Genomic DNA, 16867 nt, shown 5'->3' with positions numbered 1-16867 from the left:
AGTATTCCTTGCCCATCTCAGTGCAAAGCAAAGCAGGTAGCCAGAATCCACTGTGAATACTCTGGCTTAGGTGACTTAGCATCACAAAGGAGCTCTGTGGCACCAGCTGGTTTAGTAAACAGTTCTCCAAATAGTATTCAAAGGCCTTAACTAGCAGATGACCTCTTCCTTCCAGCCTCATTGGGCTACATAATTTTCAAATTCTTCAGCAAAGGGAACAGAGAAATGCAAACAAAACTCTTCTTCTATACTAAAAGTGTGCATAATCCCCAAACCCCAGCACATCAGAACGCAAACTGGAAGCAGCCGTAGCAGCCACCGACACATGCAGTGCAATTTTGCCACACGTTACTGCATGTCACTGTGTCCCAATCGATGGGAGGGTGATGAAGCGCTCTCGTCCAAGCTTTAATCATTAGTAAAAGCCATTATCTGCAGCGGCTGATCTAAAGCCTATTCCAAATCATCAGGCACCTGGGTTTGTGCCAATGCATTCATGTTAACCATTGCCTTATCTCTCCCAAGTATGAGCATGGTTTTCCTATGCATTTAAGAGGAGGAATGAAAATTACTTATGAGACAATCAGATTTACATTTTTCCTGGTTGGCTAACAAATTTCATTCCCTCCCAGGAAAGATGCACATCACTTTTTAAATCTGAACTTTTGCTGCAGTCCCTGGCAGAGACAGACACTGTTGGCAAGATTTCACAGAGATCCTAGATCACAATTTTTAAGGGCTTATTTAAAATTGTAATTATTACAGCAAGATTGTAATTCTGGTATGGCAAGTACTAAGAAGAAGGTGGAAGTTACCTAGTCAGTGGATTCCCACTGAAATCTGCTACCTGTAGTGCTCTGCAGAATGAGATGCTTTCTGGTATTTCAGGAATATCTGCAGAAGAAAAAAAAAAAAAGGAAAAAATTGTCAACAACTGTACTGCATCTACACTGAAATTATTGCCTCATGACATCCAGTAACTTGCTACTGCAAGGAGTTATCTTGGTATCTTTCAAGACATTTCAACATGCAAGTACATAGCTATCACGGCAGAGCCATTTTGTGCTTTTTCACATCCCATTTCCCCTTCCTGCTCCACACTCGTCTTCCTAATCCTAGACTACTCACCTGTCCTTGGACTGATCCTTATCAGCTTCTGCCCATTCAAAAAAACCCAGACTCTCTATGTGCTAGGACTGTCCAAAAGAACCAATTAAAATCTGAACCTCTTGTAGTTTGATCAATGCATGCCCACCATCTGTGCCAGCAGAAAGTATGTGGGGAGAGAGAACAAGGGAAGGAAGAAAAGAATGTGCAACCTGTAACATACACTCATGGCAGCAGAACCAGACTCTCTCACACTAAAGCCAGGTAACTTGAAAACATTATTGAAATTGACGGGTCCCAAAGAAGTGCTAGTACACTATTTCAGATTGCCAGAAGGTGAAAACAGGTATTTTTTTCAAGTATCTTCTACCTAACACATTTACCTACTGAAGTTAAAAATAAAATTGTCTTCTGGGCCTTTTACATCAAGTTGTGTTTCCATGAATAGGCTGTGGGTCCTCTGTATATGTCCTTGTTTACTGGCATTAAGACCCAGCAAAAATTTAACAAACATGTTCGGTTTCCTTGTTTAATAACTTCAGTTTTTATGATTCATTTTTAAATGATTCAAAAAGAAAAAAGGTAAATCTTAAAGTAAAAATCAGACTTCTGTTTCCAAGTTTTTCCTATTTCCATTTTTTCTACAGAGCATTACATCTACTCCATCTATTATTCTTCATGCAAGTGGCACCACTGATCTCAGCAGCCATCAGTGACCTAAACATGTTGAAAAATATTTGGAAATTAGGTCTCTTCCTACCTAGCTGAGTAACTCAGAATTAACTACCTACATTCAGCTTCTCTCCCCAAAAGTGGTGCGATGGAGTGAGGAAGGGAGGAGGGAGGAGAGTACGTGCTCATCAGGTTCACCTCTTACCAGGTAATCTGAGCAAATGCATGTATTTTGAATGATTTCCAGCTCAGAACTGAACACAGAACCATCAAGAACATCTTTCAGATCCACAGGTCACCAGTTGTGAACAATCAACAAAAGGGTGGTAGAAGAACATCCCCAGGGAATCTTCTGTTTCCCACATGACTGGGAAGGGCTGCAGGGAAGGTGGGAGATGGGCATCTCCGAATTGGTTTCACTCCATTCCAAGAGGTGCTTCTTCTTGGAACGGAAGCAAATCACTCTTGCCTCACGCACCCCAGTGTTCCCAGTACACTCACCAGGCACAGCTTTGAAAACAGCCGGAACAGATGGAGAAACAATTCCTAATGATTGTGAGTAGCTCTGGAGTGGTCTAATCACTAACCCCAGAAATACACTGCATATTCAGAATATGTATTCACTGTTACTATATATCAAAATAATGAGTAAGAGAGATGAATACCCATAGTGTGACATATCAAATAATCAAGCTGCGCTAAACAAAGCTGCCTAGGGTGAGGCTTGCATAGAGCAGTGTGCACAGCACAAACAGTTCCCTCAGTACACCTGGTGAAGGAAAATAAACTACTTCTGTATCTACACAAACCCTAAGGCCCGTCAACAGCAACAGATGTCCCATAAAATGGAGTAGGTGACTTTAGAGGCTAAGTCCCATCAGAGATGTTTTATATGTTCTTACCCACCCACTGCTTCATAACAGCTTTGGTATTTGAGGGGAAACAGTTGATGCTTCCTAGAAATCCAACAGCAATGAGATAAAACTCAGAGTGAACCATTAGGTGAGGCCTTTGACCTTAGAAGGGACAGGTCACACACCGAGTCCCCAAATCAGGATTAAGAGAGCTTGCTCCCCTGTGGCAGCTTGCCCCATAGAAGGGCCAGCCCAGCCAGCAGGACTGCAGCCTGGCCCAAAGGCCAGAGAGGTGCAGCGGCCCGATTCACAACCCTGCACAGGGCGCATCAGGCCGGAGAGCAACCAAGCCTCGTGGTCAGGCTCTTCAAACCTCTTCATGGGTTTCATCTCAAGCCTGAGTCCAGCACAAAACACGCCAGTGGCACAGTCAACCAGCAGATCCTCCATGAAGAACCTTGATGAAATCCTCCAGCAGAACCTCCATGAAGAAGCCACGAAACTACCACAGGAGCCACAGTGCTCCCAAATTTACATGGGAGACACTTGAACAACCAGCCTATTTCAAAGTATCACATTCACAAGCATCTCTGCTGACCTCACTTCCAGAGTCAAAACCTCACACTTTACTCCTTTCATATGGTCAGGACAAACAGATCTGAATAGTGCACTGAAGTAACTAAAATGAAAAAGAGAAGTTTCATTAAGATTGCCTGATTAAACGATGACCTTAGTGATAAATTCTTCTAACACTCAAAGCATTTGCTGGTCACCAACACTCCAGAAAGTAAAAGCACTGAATTCATCACAGGGACATTGCTCTGTCTTGCAAAACAGATGGCAAATAAACTAATACTACTTCTTTTTTCCTTTTTTTAAACATTTGTGTAGAAGCATTCCCTTTTGAAAGGGTGTTCTAAGAAATGCAAACAGTACACAGAAATGGAAACCTTCCATTTCCCTACAAAGAAATACACACAAAACCAAAACAATATCAAAATTGCATTTACAGACAGCAAAGCTGATGGTTTTATCCATGACTGAGTGCCGCCTGCAGAAGAGTGAATTCATACTACAGGATTATTGACGACAGAGGTTCTACATGCACTCAAAGAGACAACGTTACTTCTACCTTGCATTACAGCAACAAACACTGATACTGAGCTCAGCTTATCAACAGCAAGTAAAGAATGTGTCATCCACCACCTAGTCTTCATACCATCCTTCCCTGGATAACTAGCTGGAAAAGTCCTGAAAAGGACATCACTATTTCAAAGCTTCTGAGGACTCAAAATAACTCTTTTCTTTGCAACCAAGCCAGTGTCCGCAACCTTTATGCATGCACATATGTACACCCACAGTCCTTTCATATACAGCTACACACTTTTCTGTGTGAATCATTCTCCCAGATAAAATAACAAACAAAAAAACCCACAAAAATCAAAGCTCCAGTAGAATGTAACTATCTTAATTTGTTTGGAAAAAAAAAAATATATACACATAAAAATGCAACATATAAAGCAGAAGATAAACTTAAATCCTCAATGGCAAAGTTTCTGAAAGTAATCATGCTACTGATTTCCTCCACCAACGCATAGTTTCATTACCATACTGCAAATAATTTCTCTCCTACTTCTGTATGATGTACTATGAAAAACAAAAAATACACCTTATCAGCAAAACTATTTTGATAAGGTTTTTCTGTTACAAGTCTTGGGTATTATCTGTAAAAGCCAACAAGTATCTCAGCTAAGCAAAAATTACTCCAATATAAGATACTACTTGAAATAAGATTGTACAGGCACTGCTTATAGTTTGGATACATTTGAAAATCACTAAATCTGTTTTGAAAATGAAATATGCTTTCCCAGCCTAGATATTCCAGACTATGAAGTCAGTACATGAGCAAATATCTTCAATAAGAAATGGTAACAGAAACAGGGAAAAGGGAAATCCCATTTCTATGGGGTTTTTGCACGTAAAGTACATTTTTCTCCCCCTGTAGATACTTTCACTATTTGTTTTTCTCCTCCACCTAAGTGGACAAAGGACAGACAAAAAGTCAATGCAACTCTCTGAACTGAGGATCATTATACATCTAGTAATTTCAACAAGGTTGAAATACAACTCATTTTATTTGCAATGCATCTTAAAAAGATTTCTCAGGCAAAACACAGCCAAGTTATAAGCAGATACTTTATCACTACATGTGAAGACTACTGTAACATTGCATTGAATATATGAACTCAGAAGAGAAACGGCAAAGAATGTGTTAGTATATGACAAAAAAAAAAATGGTGTGATAATTACAGCAGAGAAGATGATGGTCCATAATAGAAGCATTGACATAATCGACTGAAATGCAACAGAAGATATTAAAATATATAAAGAAGTCCTTCTGTCTCTTGATGGATTAAGCAGCTTTCACCATTACTGTTGACTACTCAATTTCGTTACAGACACTAACACATAGATCTCTGCCAGTACCAGCAGCAGTAAGGTTAAATGCTTTTCCTGGCACTGCTGGATAACCAGCTCAAAACCTACTTAAGTATCTAGGATTCTTCTAATGCTACACACTGACGAATGTTCTACATTTACATGATGCCCCAGATGTTCTGGCATACAGACTGTGCAGCATTGCTAATAATAAAGCCATAAACCAAGCATAAGCCCTGTGACGTGTGACAATACAAATACACTGGCAGCAAAAAGAAGTCATGCCAGCAGAAGTGGATGAAAATCAAGCTTGGCAGTCATGTATATAAGAGGGCATATTCCCCCCTCCTCTTTCAAAATACCTCTTCAGATGTTTATTCTTGTAGGTTGCACAAGAATTTGCTAACAATCTAGCAAGCCCTGTACAAGTGACTTAAGAGGTAAGATTGACACTAGGCAATTCTGTATTGTCTGAATGAGAAAATTACTTCTAAAAAAAAAAAAAATCTTTTTTTTTTGGTACTGATCTTATTTTTTTTTTTTTAAGATCTTTACAACAGCTACATCACTCAATCCCTATTCCCCCACTTTCCTTCTTCTGATGGCTGGGAGGGTGGGGGAGAAGACAATCTTATTTTTAAACTGATAAAACCTTTTGTGTGGCACATTTTTATAGCATTTTATATTGAATTTCAAGAACTGACAATGTTTTTTTCATCTACCTAAAGGCTACATGGCCAGCATCCTTTATGCATTCTGCAACAGTGAACATGATTTCCAATATCTAATCAAGAAAGTAATGACTGCGAAGATCCTAGCCTGCAACAGGACTACCAGACCAGAGCTACTCAAACAGCAGACTCTAGCTCAAAGTAAAAAGTGTTTTTACAAGAATGTTGCTGAAGTCTCAGACACAAGAGACACACCACATTCCTGAGGGAGAGTTTACAGTGTTCCAAGAGTCTTGCAGGGAGCAACTACTGGATGCTGTTATATTTTCCAGCTATGAAGGCAAAATAGAGCACTGTGCTAGGCTGGAGCTGACACACTTCATACACCCCAGCAAAAGTCAACTGAATGGTACTGATCTAGATGGTGAGAGTGGAAGGCCCACTGCCAGGTAGATACAACCCAGGCAAAGCACCTTAATTGCTTAGTGATTAGTAATTCATAAATGTATTAAGCAGTTGATTAGTTAACACCAGATGTATACCCAGGAAGCCCATTCCAGACTCAAAGACACTGAATCCATACAGCATTATACCTCAGGAGAGAGATAGCCAGCAGTGAACCAGCTCTCATCCATCCAATTCAAAACACACAAGATTTTCCCCCCTGCCTCTTCTCACATATATAATACACATCTACTATAGTATATCACACATACAAAAGGTCCACTGACCACTGCAGTGCTCAAGTGATGTAGGAGCCTAAAGGTTCTCTTCCCACTTCCACAGAGGTTCCTCTGTGCCACCCACTTTCTCAGAGGGGTCTCTGAGAAGCCTGCCCTTGGGAAAGCTCTCCAGCCCTGCTCTCTACCTCCTCCACCTTTCAAACATGGGAGGAAGGAAACTGCCCACTTAGTCAAATACCTTGCAAGAAAGAATTTGTGCTGCAAATATTTGTTTGTCTTTGCAAAGCACTCTTCACCTGGAAAGCCCAGCTGAGTAGGCTGTTGCCTCGAAGACACCACCACCACATCTCTTTACCTTTCCCCAAAGCAGCCAAGCGCAGCTCCCACAGGTCCTGCCTCTGCAGGGGGAAGGGATGAGGAAGGATACTCATCCTCTCCATTTCCACATTAAGATCATGACATAGACAGTGATCTGACAGGCTTCTTTTTTTCTAAAGAACAGCAAGTTTTGCTACTAGCCCTGAAGGCTGAAGTAATCAGCCTCTTTAGGTAAAGTGCTACAATTTCTGGGGCACAATGTGACAGGAGTCACAAGGTTCTTGCAAAGTCTACTGAGATTAAGTGGCTCTTGTAGAGGTTGTAATATTTTCCTCTTCGAGTTCTGAGGCTGAGGATATACAAAATACAAGAGATACAGCTCTTTTAAGACCGATCTTTAGAGCTCTAAGGAAAATTCACAAACAGGTTCAGGTTGGGCTTTCTCAACTAAATCCCTTACTGTATAATTAACAGGAAACTGAAGCAAGGTACACATCTCATTCCTCCTCCTCATTGCTTCTGGATATGTCCTTTTCCAAGGGAGGAGAAGAGCAGGAAAAAAAAAATCCTCACAAAACTGCATTTCATGGATACATAGATATTAGGGAATTTACTTGCAAGAAAACTATGCAGGGACACAAAACCAGGATGTTTTTTGAACAGATAGCATGTGGTAAATCAACAGACTGCCCTTTTCAGCTGCAGAAAGAAGCAGTAACAGAGGACCAGGAGCTGTAAATTGGAAACAGGAGAAAAAAGAATTGGGGAGGGGAAGCTTAAAGATCATCACAAGGAAACAATAGTTCCAGGTGAATTAAGTGAAAGAGCCCAAGTTCGGCAAGAATTTAGGTCTTCTATCTTTTTACTGATACCTGCCAGTGAAGAGTTAAACAAGGCTAGGAGACATTTTTAGGAGGATTTTCATCTTGGACCTTGAGGCTAGCAGGAATTAAATACGTTTAGTCTGAGAAGCAAGGAAAAAAAAAAGTAAAAACTAGTATTCTCCCTATGAAGCTGTAGATGACAGAAAGTATATTAAGTGATTTAACAACAAAGTTACAGATTTATTGGATTAATTCTTCGGTAACTTCATAGTCACGGCATCCAACCTCAGCAAAAAAGGAACCAAAACCCAAGCAACTCTGTGGATACAAGAACTAAAAATGGCTCTTTGCAGATTGCCATTTTATGATCCCTAATCTAGATTATCCAGAAAATGAAGTATTTATTTTATGTCACTCTCATATGGATTGTCTGATGTTTAATGCTTTAGCTGATACTTAACAGGCCAAAGGTTTCTGTCTCCAACTTGTCCTGCTGCTTTCAAAAAAAAAAAAAATTCTCATTGAAACCAACAAAACCACCCCCACCCAAAAAAAATGAAACAAAAACCCCCTTCAAAATCCATAGCCTTCTCTTGAATTAGGATGAAGCCAGACACTGTTGCTAGATGCGCATGCAAGTACATTAGCAAAGTTTCCTTAGAAAAAACAGTTAAATCTGGCAGAATATACCTTGATGGGAAAATCCACTTTTCTGTAATCCCTTTAAAAATAACACCTTCTAAACTTCTCTAATTAGATTATTCCATCATGAGATTTCACTTATCTTCTCTTTCCGAATCACAGTCAGCACTTGCTGCTTCTTCCTTCCTCTCCCTAATGAGCCTTGTTCAGTGATGAGGTCCAGTCTTTCCTCTCACCTTACTTCTTCTGCTGCATATAAAGCTCACCTCCTCCTCCAATTTACCAATATCAGATCCATTTTAATGACACAGATTCACAAAATTCAACTTCTACATCACTTCTTCAAAGCGAGCAAGAATTTCTACATGTCTGTGGGATTCTGCGGTGGTCCAGAATCTAAAAGCAATTTCCAGTATGTGTTTCTTTCTTTTGCAATACTCTGCTTTGTACATTGATCCCTAAACTTCATGTGTAAGACATGAAAATGATAATGTTTTTTAAGTACAGGTTTTAAACTAACCTCAAGGGAGGGATGGGGGATAATACAAAGAAAATATATGTCACTAGAAATTAGATGTGTCAAAAAAACACCAAAAAAACACCAAGCACCCAACACAACTGCTAGCAAGCAACCGTCTAAAAGAGTGAAAAATTCTGTTATCTCCAAGTCTGAAATGAGGGAGCTTTGCTTTCATTAGCACACAAAACAAAACAACAAAACCAAAACCAAAAAAACACAAAACCAAAAAACAGTCACTGGTCTGACCCAGGCTAAAGCTTAAGATCATCTGCAGTAGTGCTCTACTGCCATACAAACCACAACAGTCTCTGGTGGCATGTCCCATGGCTGTCAGATATTCACAGCCAGGGTTGCACTGAGTGCATTCACAGGATGCTTTCTTGTACCAGGTAAGACATGTCCACTGAGGAGTAGGAGAGCAATTCTTGTTTGTCCATAAATGCTCACCTTAACACAGATCAGTTCAGAAGGCAACAAGCAACATCCAACAGTTGCATATATTAACAGAAAAGATGCATTTGGCAACTATACTGCCTCACAGCATAGCTTGCTGGCTTCTTTTTTCCTTCTTGTCCAACAAGCAATAAAGTGTCAATTCACATTTATTTCTCAGCATTCTGGGTTTTGTTATTTACCACCAGACTTGTACCAGCACATTTGTGTCAGGGCAGCTGGTGGCAGGCAGAGAAGAGGATTTCATGGAGAAGGTCTCTGCTCAGATGCTGTGGGAGTGCAGAGGTGGACAGCCAGATCTGAGGTGAGAGCACAGGGCAAAAGGCAGCAGCTGTTAGATGAGGGAGCAGAGACTATGCGGGGCTGCAGGACAGGATCAGACGACTTAAAGTGCTTCTGCCTAATTAGCTTATGTCCTCACCGTAAAATAGCTGGGTCACCAGCCCAGGCTGAACTGAAACAAGTGTTCAAGCCTTTTCTCTATCAGTATTTCTAGTTTGAAAACACAGGTTATCCTGCTTTCGGTGGGGGAGAGGAAAAGGGGGACACTTATCCTCTTTGTGGGCAGAAGGGAGGTAATCCTACAGTACAGATGATCGGTATGTCTTTGAGAGCAGATAGCTGAATTAAAAAGGGAAAGCATTGGGGTGCATGCACTGATACAAACAAGTGAGCTGAAGCCCCAGAGAGCGAAGCAAAGATTACACACTGCTCCTCAGCGGCATGGACCAATGCTCTGCAGGTCAGCTGCCATGTGCTCACCCGGCCTTAAATGTCCTGTTGAATAAAATGTACTTATCACACAATACACAATGAATGTGGTGTCCTGGAGACGACTAAGATCTCTGAAGAGACTTTTAATTAGATTATAAAACAGCAAAAGAATAAACACTTCAAATAAAAAAGCAGTCATATGAAACTGTCTGCAACTGGAAGTAGAACAGTTAAATACCATTGCTGTTGATTTCTGGCAGTACCCTGATAACTGAAGACAAGACAAAATAAAAGTTTCTAAACCTGCAACTATAATCCATTTTGGAAGCAAGGACAAGGTAAAAATAAGGCACATGGAGCATTTGGGACACTGGCCTACATCTGCCAAAGACTGCCCTCCAAAATCTTGGACACAGCTCAGACCATCAGCCTTGCACAGCAGCATCTCTCTCCTTACACTACAGTGTTGAGATGCTTCTGAGGAACTACCTGTACTGTTAGGGTAATCCTAAAGTAGCATATTTATCTTTTGTGAAATCCGTAATTATTTTCACATAAATTATAGCCTATTTGCCATAACATCACAACTGTGTTGAGAGAGGATTTTGGAATGAGAATATCCTGATGTCACAAGACTTGTGTCCAGAACAACTGCACTACCAGTACAGTCATAAATTCAGTTAAACCAGGAACAACAGAAATGGGTAGCAACTAATATATCACATAGCCAGAATCCATCTCTATGGTAGGTATGAAACTGTACACATTAAACAAACAGTACCTTTCCTACTGGATATCAAAGTAAAGAACACATTGAGATTCTGGTATCAAGCATCATGCAGAATCAAATATGGCTTAACAAGATCTGCCCACACACAGATTTCCTCAGTAGATGCCACAGGAAACCCAGTGCTCCTCAGTTCACAAAGTAACAGACCTCAGCTCCGCTGAGAGCAGAGTCAGCAACAGAACCAGCATAATCCGTTGACGAAGATTATCAAAATCCATTTAATTCTCCCATTGCACACACACTTGCATCTTTTCCACTGCTTTGAAACTCAGGTCTTGGACACGAGACCAAACCACAAGGTTACAGAGAACTTCCACAGAGGAGCTGCTAACTTGAATTCCCTTACCTGATGCCAGCTAGAGAGCCACTACAGACAGTGAAAATCTGCAGGTACACACTGATGCTACAGGCTTGCGTGACCAAGTCCTTTGTAGGCATCTTCAATGGAAGCAAGAAGAGTAGCAGCAGAGAAGCCTGCCAGGCTTTTATCACTGAGAGACAGCAACATACACAGGCAAACACAGGAGTGCAAGAGGCTCGTCTCCTACGTAAGCAAGGGGGTTAGTCTTCATCCAAGAAGAGGGTGGACAGCAGGACAGTCCAAATGACACTCCTGCAGCTGGGAAGGGCAGGAAAGCCACCTCACTGCCTAATATCCAGCAGCCACTGCCCAGTGTGAAAGCTCACAGTGATTTTTCTTCTTATCCTAAAAGAGCTGAATGAAACTAGCTGCTGACAATCTTTCAAAGGCCGGAAAAGGTATAGGACATTAAAAAAAAAAAAAAAAAAAAAAATCAGACTTCCACACCACACCTGTTAAGAGAAGAGGGGGCGGGGGGTAGTAATCTCTTTCAAATAAAAATACTACAATTAAACTAACACCTAAGGACATTTTAAGGAGCATGCAACATCGTGACAAAAACACATCAGTGGAATCCAGATGATTTAATACTTGTCAAAGGCAAACAAAAAACCCTCTTCTTGGAGAAGAGGGATACTAAAAAGGAATGCACCACATCTGCAAGAACACAGCACACGCAAGTAGTAATGACAAATATCAGCATGCATTAAATTAACTACAGAAACTTTATGCATTACCCCTCCTGTCTGGAAGAAGCTACAGAACAAGAAAATCCATTAACATTTTAATGAATCCGGGATGGCAGGGCCCTAAGCTCTAAGAATTCAGCCTCCAGAGGTTGTGCAGAAGAGAAGGGGGGAGGGAGTCACTGGAGGAAACCTCTGCGGGTTGAACAGCATGGGTAGCGGCCTGATACAATTCCCAGGGATCTCAAACAAGCTGCACACACTTTGAGAGAGAGGGAAGCTTAATGAAGTGCCAGCCAAGACACAAGGAAAAAACTGCAGAAATTTGAGCATGTCTTTCTTCCTTTGGAGATTGCACATCTTTTCTGAATCACAGGGTCTTTCAAGATTTGTCCTGGAGAGTGCCCAAGTGCTATGGGAAAACAAAGAGCACACCAGGCGCTTCTGATATCTCCTCTACCATGTAGAGCAAAGACTTGCCCTGAAACTCAATGCAGAACACAGGTGCCCTACCCAAACTTCAAGGACATCAAGCAAGGTTACTTCAGCGACCCAGTGTCCTTGCAGAATTCACCAGTGATGTGAGAATCCAGGAAAAGATTTAGCCAAGCCTGGAGAGTCTGTGGGAACCAGAGGTAGCTTCAGACACAGCAGTTGAGCATCTATCTCAGAAGATGCTACAGGGAATACTCCAAGTCTCAGAAATGCTTTGCCAGCAACTCAAAAGCTCTGACATCCACTGTTGAAATCCTAGAAGTCTGTTTTCTTTAGCCTCAGAACTAGTACATCAGCTTTTTGAACAACCTAAGACCAAGGGGCAGAGATAAACTTCATTGTCAAATAATCTTCAAAGTGTTCACCATCACTAAGCTGTTTTCTTAGCACAGCTTCCCTGCCTCTGATATTCCCATCCTCGATTCATCCATTCAACCTTTGCTCAAATTAACAGCCTCAGCCAGACTAGAAAAGCACAGTGGGGATGCTTCCTAGGAAATCTGCATGGCCTTGAAGAGGAATAAGAAACAGCATCAACATGCATATAATCCAGGAAAAGTTTAAGATTATATGGCTCCTAGCCTTCCCCAAATCCTTCTCCTTCTGCACCACTAAGGCTCTAACCTTACTCTCCCCAGACTTCTCTCACGTACACCCAAGATCACAGGAGCATCAAGTTTACATCTGCTGAAGACTTTTGAGCTTTACTTAGAAGGATTTTTGTAGTTCTAGATTCACTTATTAACCAAAACTGCTTAAAGGATTAATTATGTAGTACATTTTTAACATACGCTAGCATGTCTTGGTCATTTGAAAACACCTGGGAATTTACAAAAGCCAACTTAAGAGTTTTCCTGTTCACCTTTCCTGAGTGCCTATGAACTAGGGCTACTTTACGCAGTGCGTAACACATTGCACAGGTATCCAGAGCTACCTCTGAAGAGTCGGGAGGGATCCTGCCTGGAGGGAGAGATCCCACCTCCAGATGCAACACCTCACTGTGCACAAAACGCAGCTGGCCACTGCAGCCTGGAAGCGCACCCAAGTCAAGCCACATTATATACCCACCATCTCATGGAGCTTCGAAGATCATATGCTGACCAAAGGATTGGAGAGTATAAGAAAGGAAGACATGTTACTATTTTATTATGAGGGAAATGGGAGTACTTTGTTTATTCAAAATCCTTTCCTCCTCCTCCCATGATGAGAGGTTAAAATATAAGGGGCTACTCCTGTACACAGAACATTAAATGAATTTATATTTGCGTTTTTAAGCCCTTGAGGAAACAGAACGGCCACAACTGAAAGCAATTAGTGCACCGAACCAGACAGCTAAAACAACAAAAAACACAGAACAATGATCTCTTATTTCCCAAGTTCAGATGTCACCATCACACTTTCCTATTCATGCAGCATACTGCGTTTTGAAAAGCTGGACTGTTTTTCTCTGCCTGAAAGGAATACAAAGAGTTCCTATTTTTTTCTCTAAGTACTTTGGTAGTTAGGAAAAAAAAAAAAATGATGGAGTGCAAACCACCAAACAGAAGAAACCTTTGGCAGGTTGAGAATCTGACATATTGGAAGGTGGGTTCAAAACACAAAGCTAAGAAATTAAAATACTGTGTATCTCCAAAATCTTATGTGAGAATTCCCCCTGCAGCATCCCAGATGGTGTGTGTTTTGCCATTTAATTTGAAGAGCTGTGAGACAACCACAACATGACCAAACAGCATAAAGTAACATCAGTCATCTTCTGCCATGGCCCCTCCGCATCACCTCACACGGTGCACTTTTCATTTGAGTCACATCGTGCAGTAACTGTGACATGATTAAGCAGAAGGAAGCAGTATCAGTCACCTTGTGCAATCAACCACAGAGAAGAGAAACTAATGCAATAAAATGGGCAATTAACACTGAACCTTGGATATAGGAAAACAACTGCTCCCTGCCACCTGCATTAGTGCAACCCATCACTTGAGAAAACACTTCCCTGTGCAGTAGCTTCTAATGACACGAATGCATCTACCCGACCATAAATGTTCACACCATCTGTTCTCGTTACAGCTGAGCTCTCAAGCCAACTTCCAAGTCAGGCTGACAAGAGTTCACATGGCTCTGATCCACCAGCTCTTTTGCAGCTAGTTACTCATTTGCAAAGAGAATTACTAAGCCAACAGAGTGTTTCCTTTTGTGTAAGGTCTGTCACAGACAGCACCCAACTCAGCCAAACTCAGTAGTCAAAATACTGCATCAATTAATGCTCGTTTATTCCTAAAATGTTCTAACTAATGTGTTTCTTCTGTCTCTCAGGTTTGGTTTTTTTTACCAGTTTTCTTCTGTTACAAGGTTTTGCAAATGTGCATAAAATTATATGGTTTGCAGAAATTTTTCAGCCTGGAGACTTATTATGCTTCACCAGTTATATTATCAAATAGAGATGGCACTACAAGCACCAAACAAATAAAGAAAAGATGCAAATTTCACATAGTTACAGGAAGATGAAATGGTCACTGGATATTCTTCAGTGGCAAAGGGTCAATGTGAAGTTAAATCGTAAAGAAAAAAAGGCTCCCCGTTGCACTGTTTCTTCTCTTGAATATTCAGTTCCATCCCTCACTTATTTACAAGGTTATGCCACCTTACTCTCTCCCACCCCATCCATCACACCTCAGAGAGCATTTTGTGCATATCCACTGCATACAAAGAGGCAAAAATAGCTGATAGTTGCTCTAATTTGGTAACACGGATTCGCTGTTTCTAGATCACTGGGTTATTAGGGCTGCTTAAAGGTGACCCACCAGCCCCCAAACTTCTTGCAGAACTGGTAAGTTCACCAGGCCACCAAAAAAAAAAAAAATTGTTTTCACTCCATCACAGCTTGAGACAATATAAGCAGCAAATATTACAACCAAATGATAAACCCATGTGGTTTCCAACAACACATTTTAAAAGACAGTTTCTCCCAGCATCCGTTTCTGAATTTATCTCTGAAGGTGAAAAACAAACTGATCCTTCTTCCAGAAGTACAACTAGAAATACCAGCCCTCTGCCTGTTGTAATCACAGGTAAAGAGGAGAGTGGAGATAAAGAATTGGACTCCTAGCGCACAAGGAAGCCTTTTTTTGGACAGAAAGGAGCTTTTTTCTTTCAACCTCTTTTTTTTTTCCTTCTTAAATTCTAGCCATTTCAGAGAGCCTGGGGAAAGAAATCAACATTGTGACAGACGCACACGTAAAAATCGGATGTAAAGCATTCTTTAAATTGAAAAATAAAGCAGGCTCTCAGAAAGGCAGAACTACATTCAAGCATTATTTTATCACTGCATTTCCACCACTGGCTCTCTTCTGCTCTTTCCCTCCTCCCCATCTAGAACTACAGGCAAATCCATGAATTACACAGAAAAGCATTCTGCAGGACATAGATAGCAACTTCAAAGACAGAAAAACCCTACTAACCTAGTTTTACAGATGATGTCATAGGACGGTATGGAGTCAAACAAATTAACACTGGAGCTTACCATTTCGAGACAAATCAAGTTCCACCAGCTGCATGAAATTCGCTATTTCTGGAGGGAGCCGCTGGATTTCATTATCACTAAGTCCAAGTTTCCGTAACTTCACAAGTTGGAAGAAAGGCTGAAGGAAAGAAAAAATTCCATTTCAGAAACTGTTCACGGAAGTCGCACATAAGTATAATAAATGATAAGCAGTAACTAGAAGCTGCTTTCAAAATTTTAGCTAATTAAAAGTTATTGCTTAAAATCAGCAGACCTCTTTCAGTCCTCCATCAGAATGAACATTTTAATTTTTAAATGCAAACAGACTATGTGTTTATCTAAAATGAAAATTTATTTAAAAAAAAAAATATCTGTAAAACTTGCTATTAAAGATCACAGCAGACAGATACTAGTGAAATACGGAGTGCCTACTTCAAAATCATTAATAGGGTGAAGTTACCCAGTAGGGTAATTAAAAGCATCCTAATTACACACCAGGGCTCATTAGGAAGTTAACGCAGAGGGACACTTCTAAAGGACGATCCAGAAAACCCAGAGAGGGGCTGCCAAGGTCTTCTTCACTGGCAAGCACCATAACCAACTAGGTTACAGAGCCAGCCTCCCTTGGGAAGACTTTCTTTCTAGCCTCATACACCCTCCATTCCGTGGCCCAGTTTCAGAAGGACTAATGAAAGTTGGGGGGGATATGCACAATTCCAGGCTTGAGGAGGAACCCAACCCAGCCCTGTCTCTACAGTGAGGACATGGGCATGCAATGCAGACAGGATGCTAACTTTCCCTGACCCCCAGCTACGGGCTCAGAGGGTCTGGCAGCCGCCAAGACAAAACAACCGTCAAAGGAGACAGGCCCAGCTGCAAGTCAGGTCAACCCCAGGCACTGGGAGCAGCTCGTGATCGAAAGACAAAACGGTCATTAAAAACTTACTGAGATGTAGGCATCCCTAGGAAAGTTGGAGAGCTCTTATCTCATCACAGCTTTCCTCTCTTCCAGGCAGGCAATGAGAGTGACTGCAAGTGGTGAGGATTTGTGCAGAATTAAATGACTTTATATAGAAGTCATCTCGACCATAACTGACCAGACTCCTCAAATTTTGAGAGAGTTTTGTGTTGCCAGGCTGCAC

The 16867-nt window shown here is 41.2% G+C and overlaps 1 protein-coding gene across 1 annotated transcript in view; it reads right to left on the bottom strand.

Moving 5' to 3' along the window:
• Window positions 1-16867, bottom strand: part of LRRC1 (leucine rich repeat containing 1) — a 74300-nt gene that overhangs the window by 42988 nt on the left and 14445 nt on the right. Inside the window, exons 2-3 of the mRNA XM_074861739.1 lie at window positions 15747-15864; window positions 816-894 (exon numbers count right to left, since the gene is read on the bottom strand). Coding sequence (XP_074717840.1) covers window positions 816-894; window positions 15747-15864 — 197 coding nt within the window. The remainder of the gene's footprint in view (window positions 1-815; window positions 895-15746; window positions 15865-16867) is intronic.

Source organism: Strix uralensis, chromosome 3 (genome assembly GCF_047716275.1).
Source record: "Strix uralensis isolate ZFMK-TIS-50842 chromosome 3, bStrUra1, whole genome shotgun sequence".
Taxonomy (NCBI): Eukaryota; Metazoa; Chordata; class Aves; order Strigiformes; family Strigidae; genus Strix; species Strix uralensis.
Note: the sequence above shows the minus strand (reverse complement) of the source record. Positions and strands in the feature narration are given on the sequence as shown.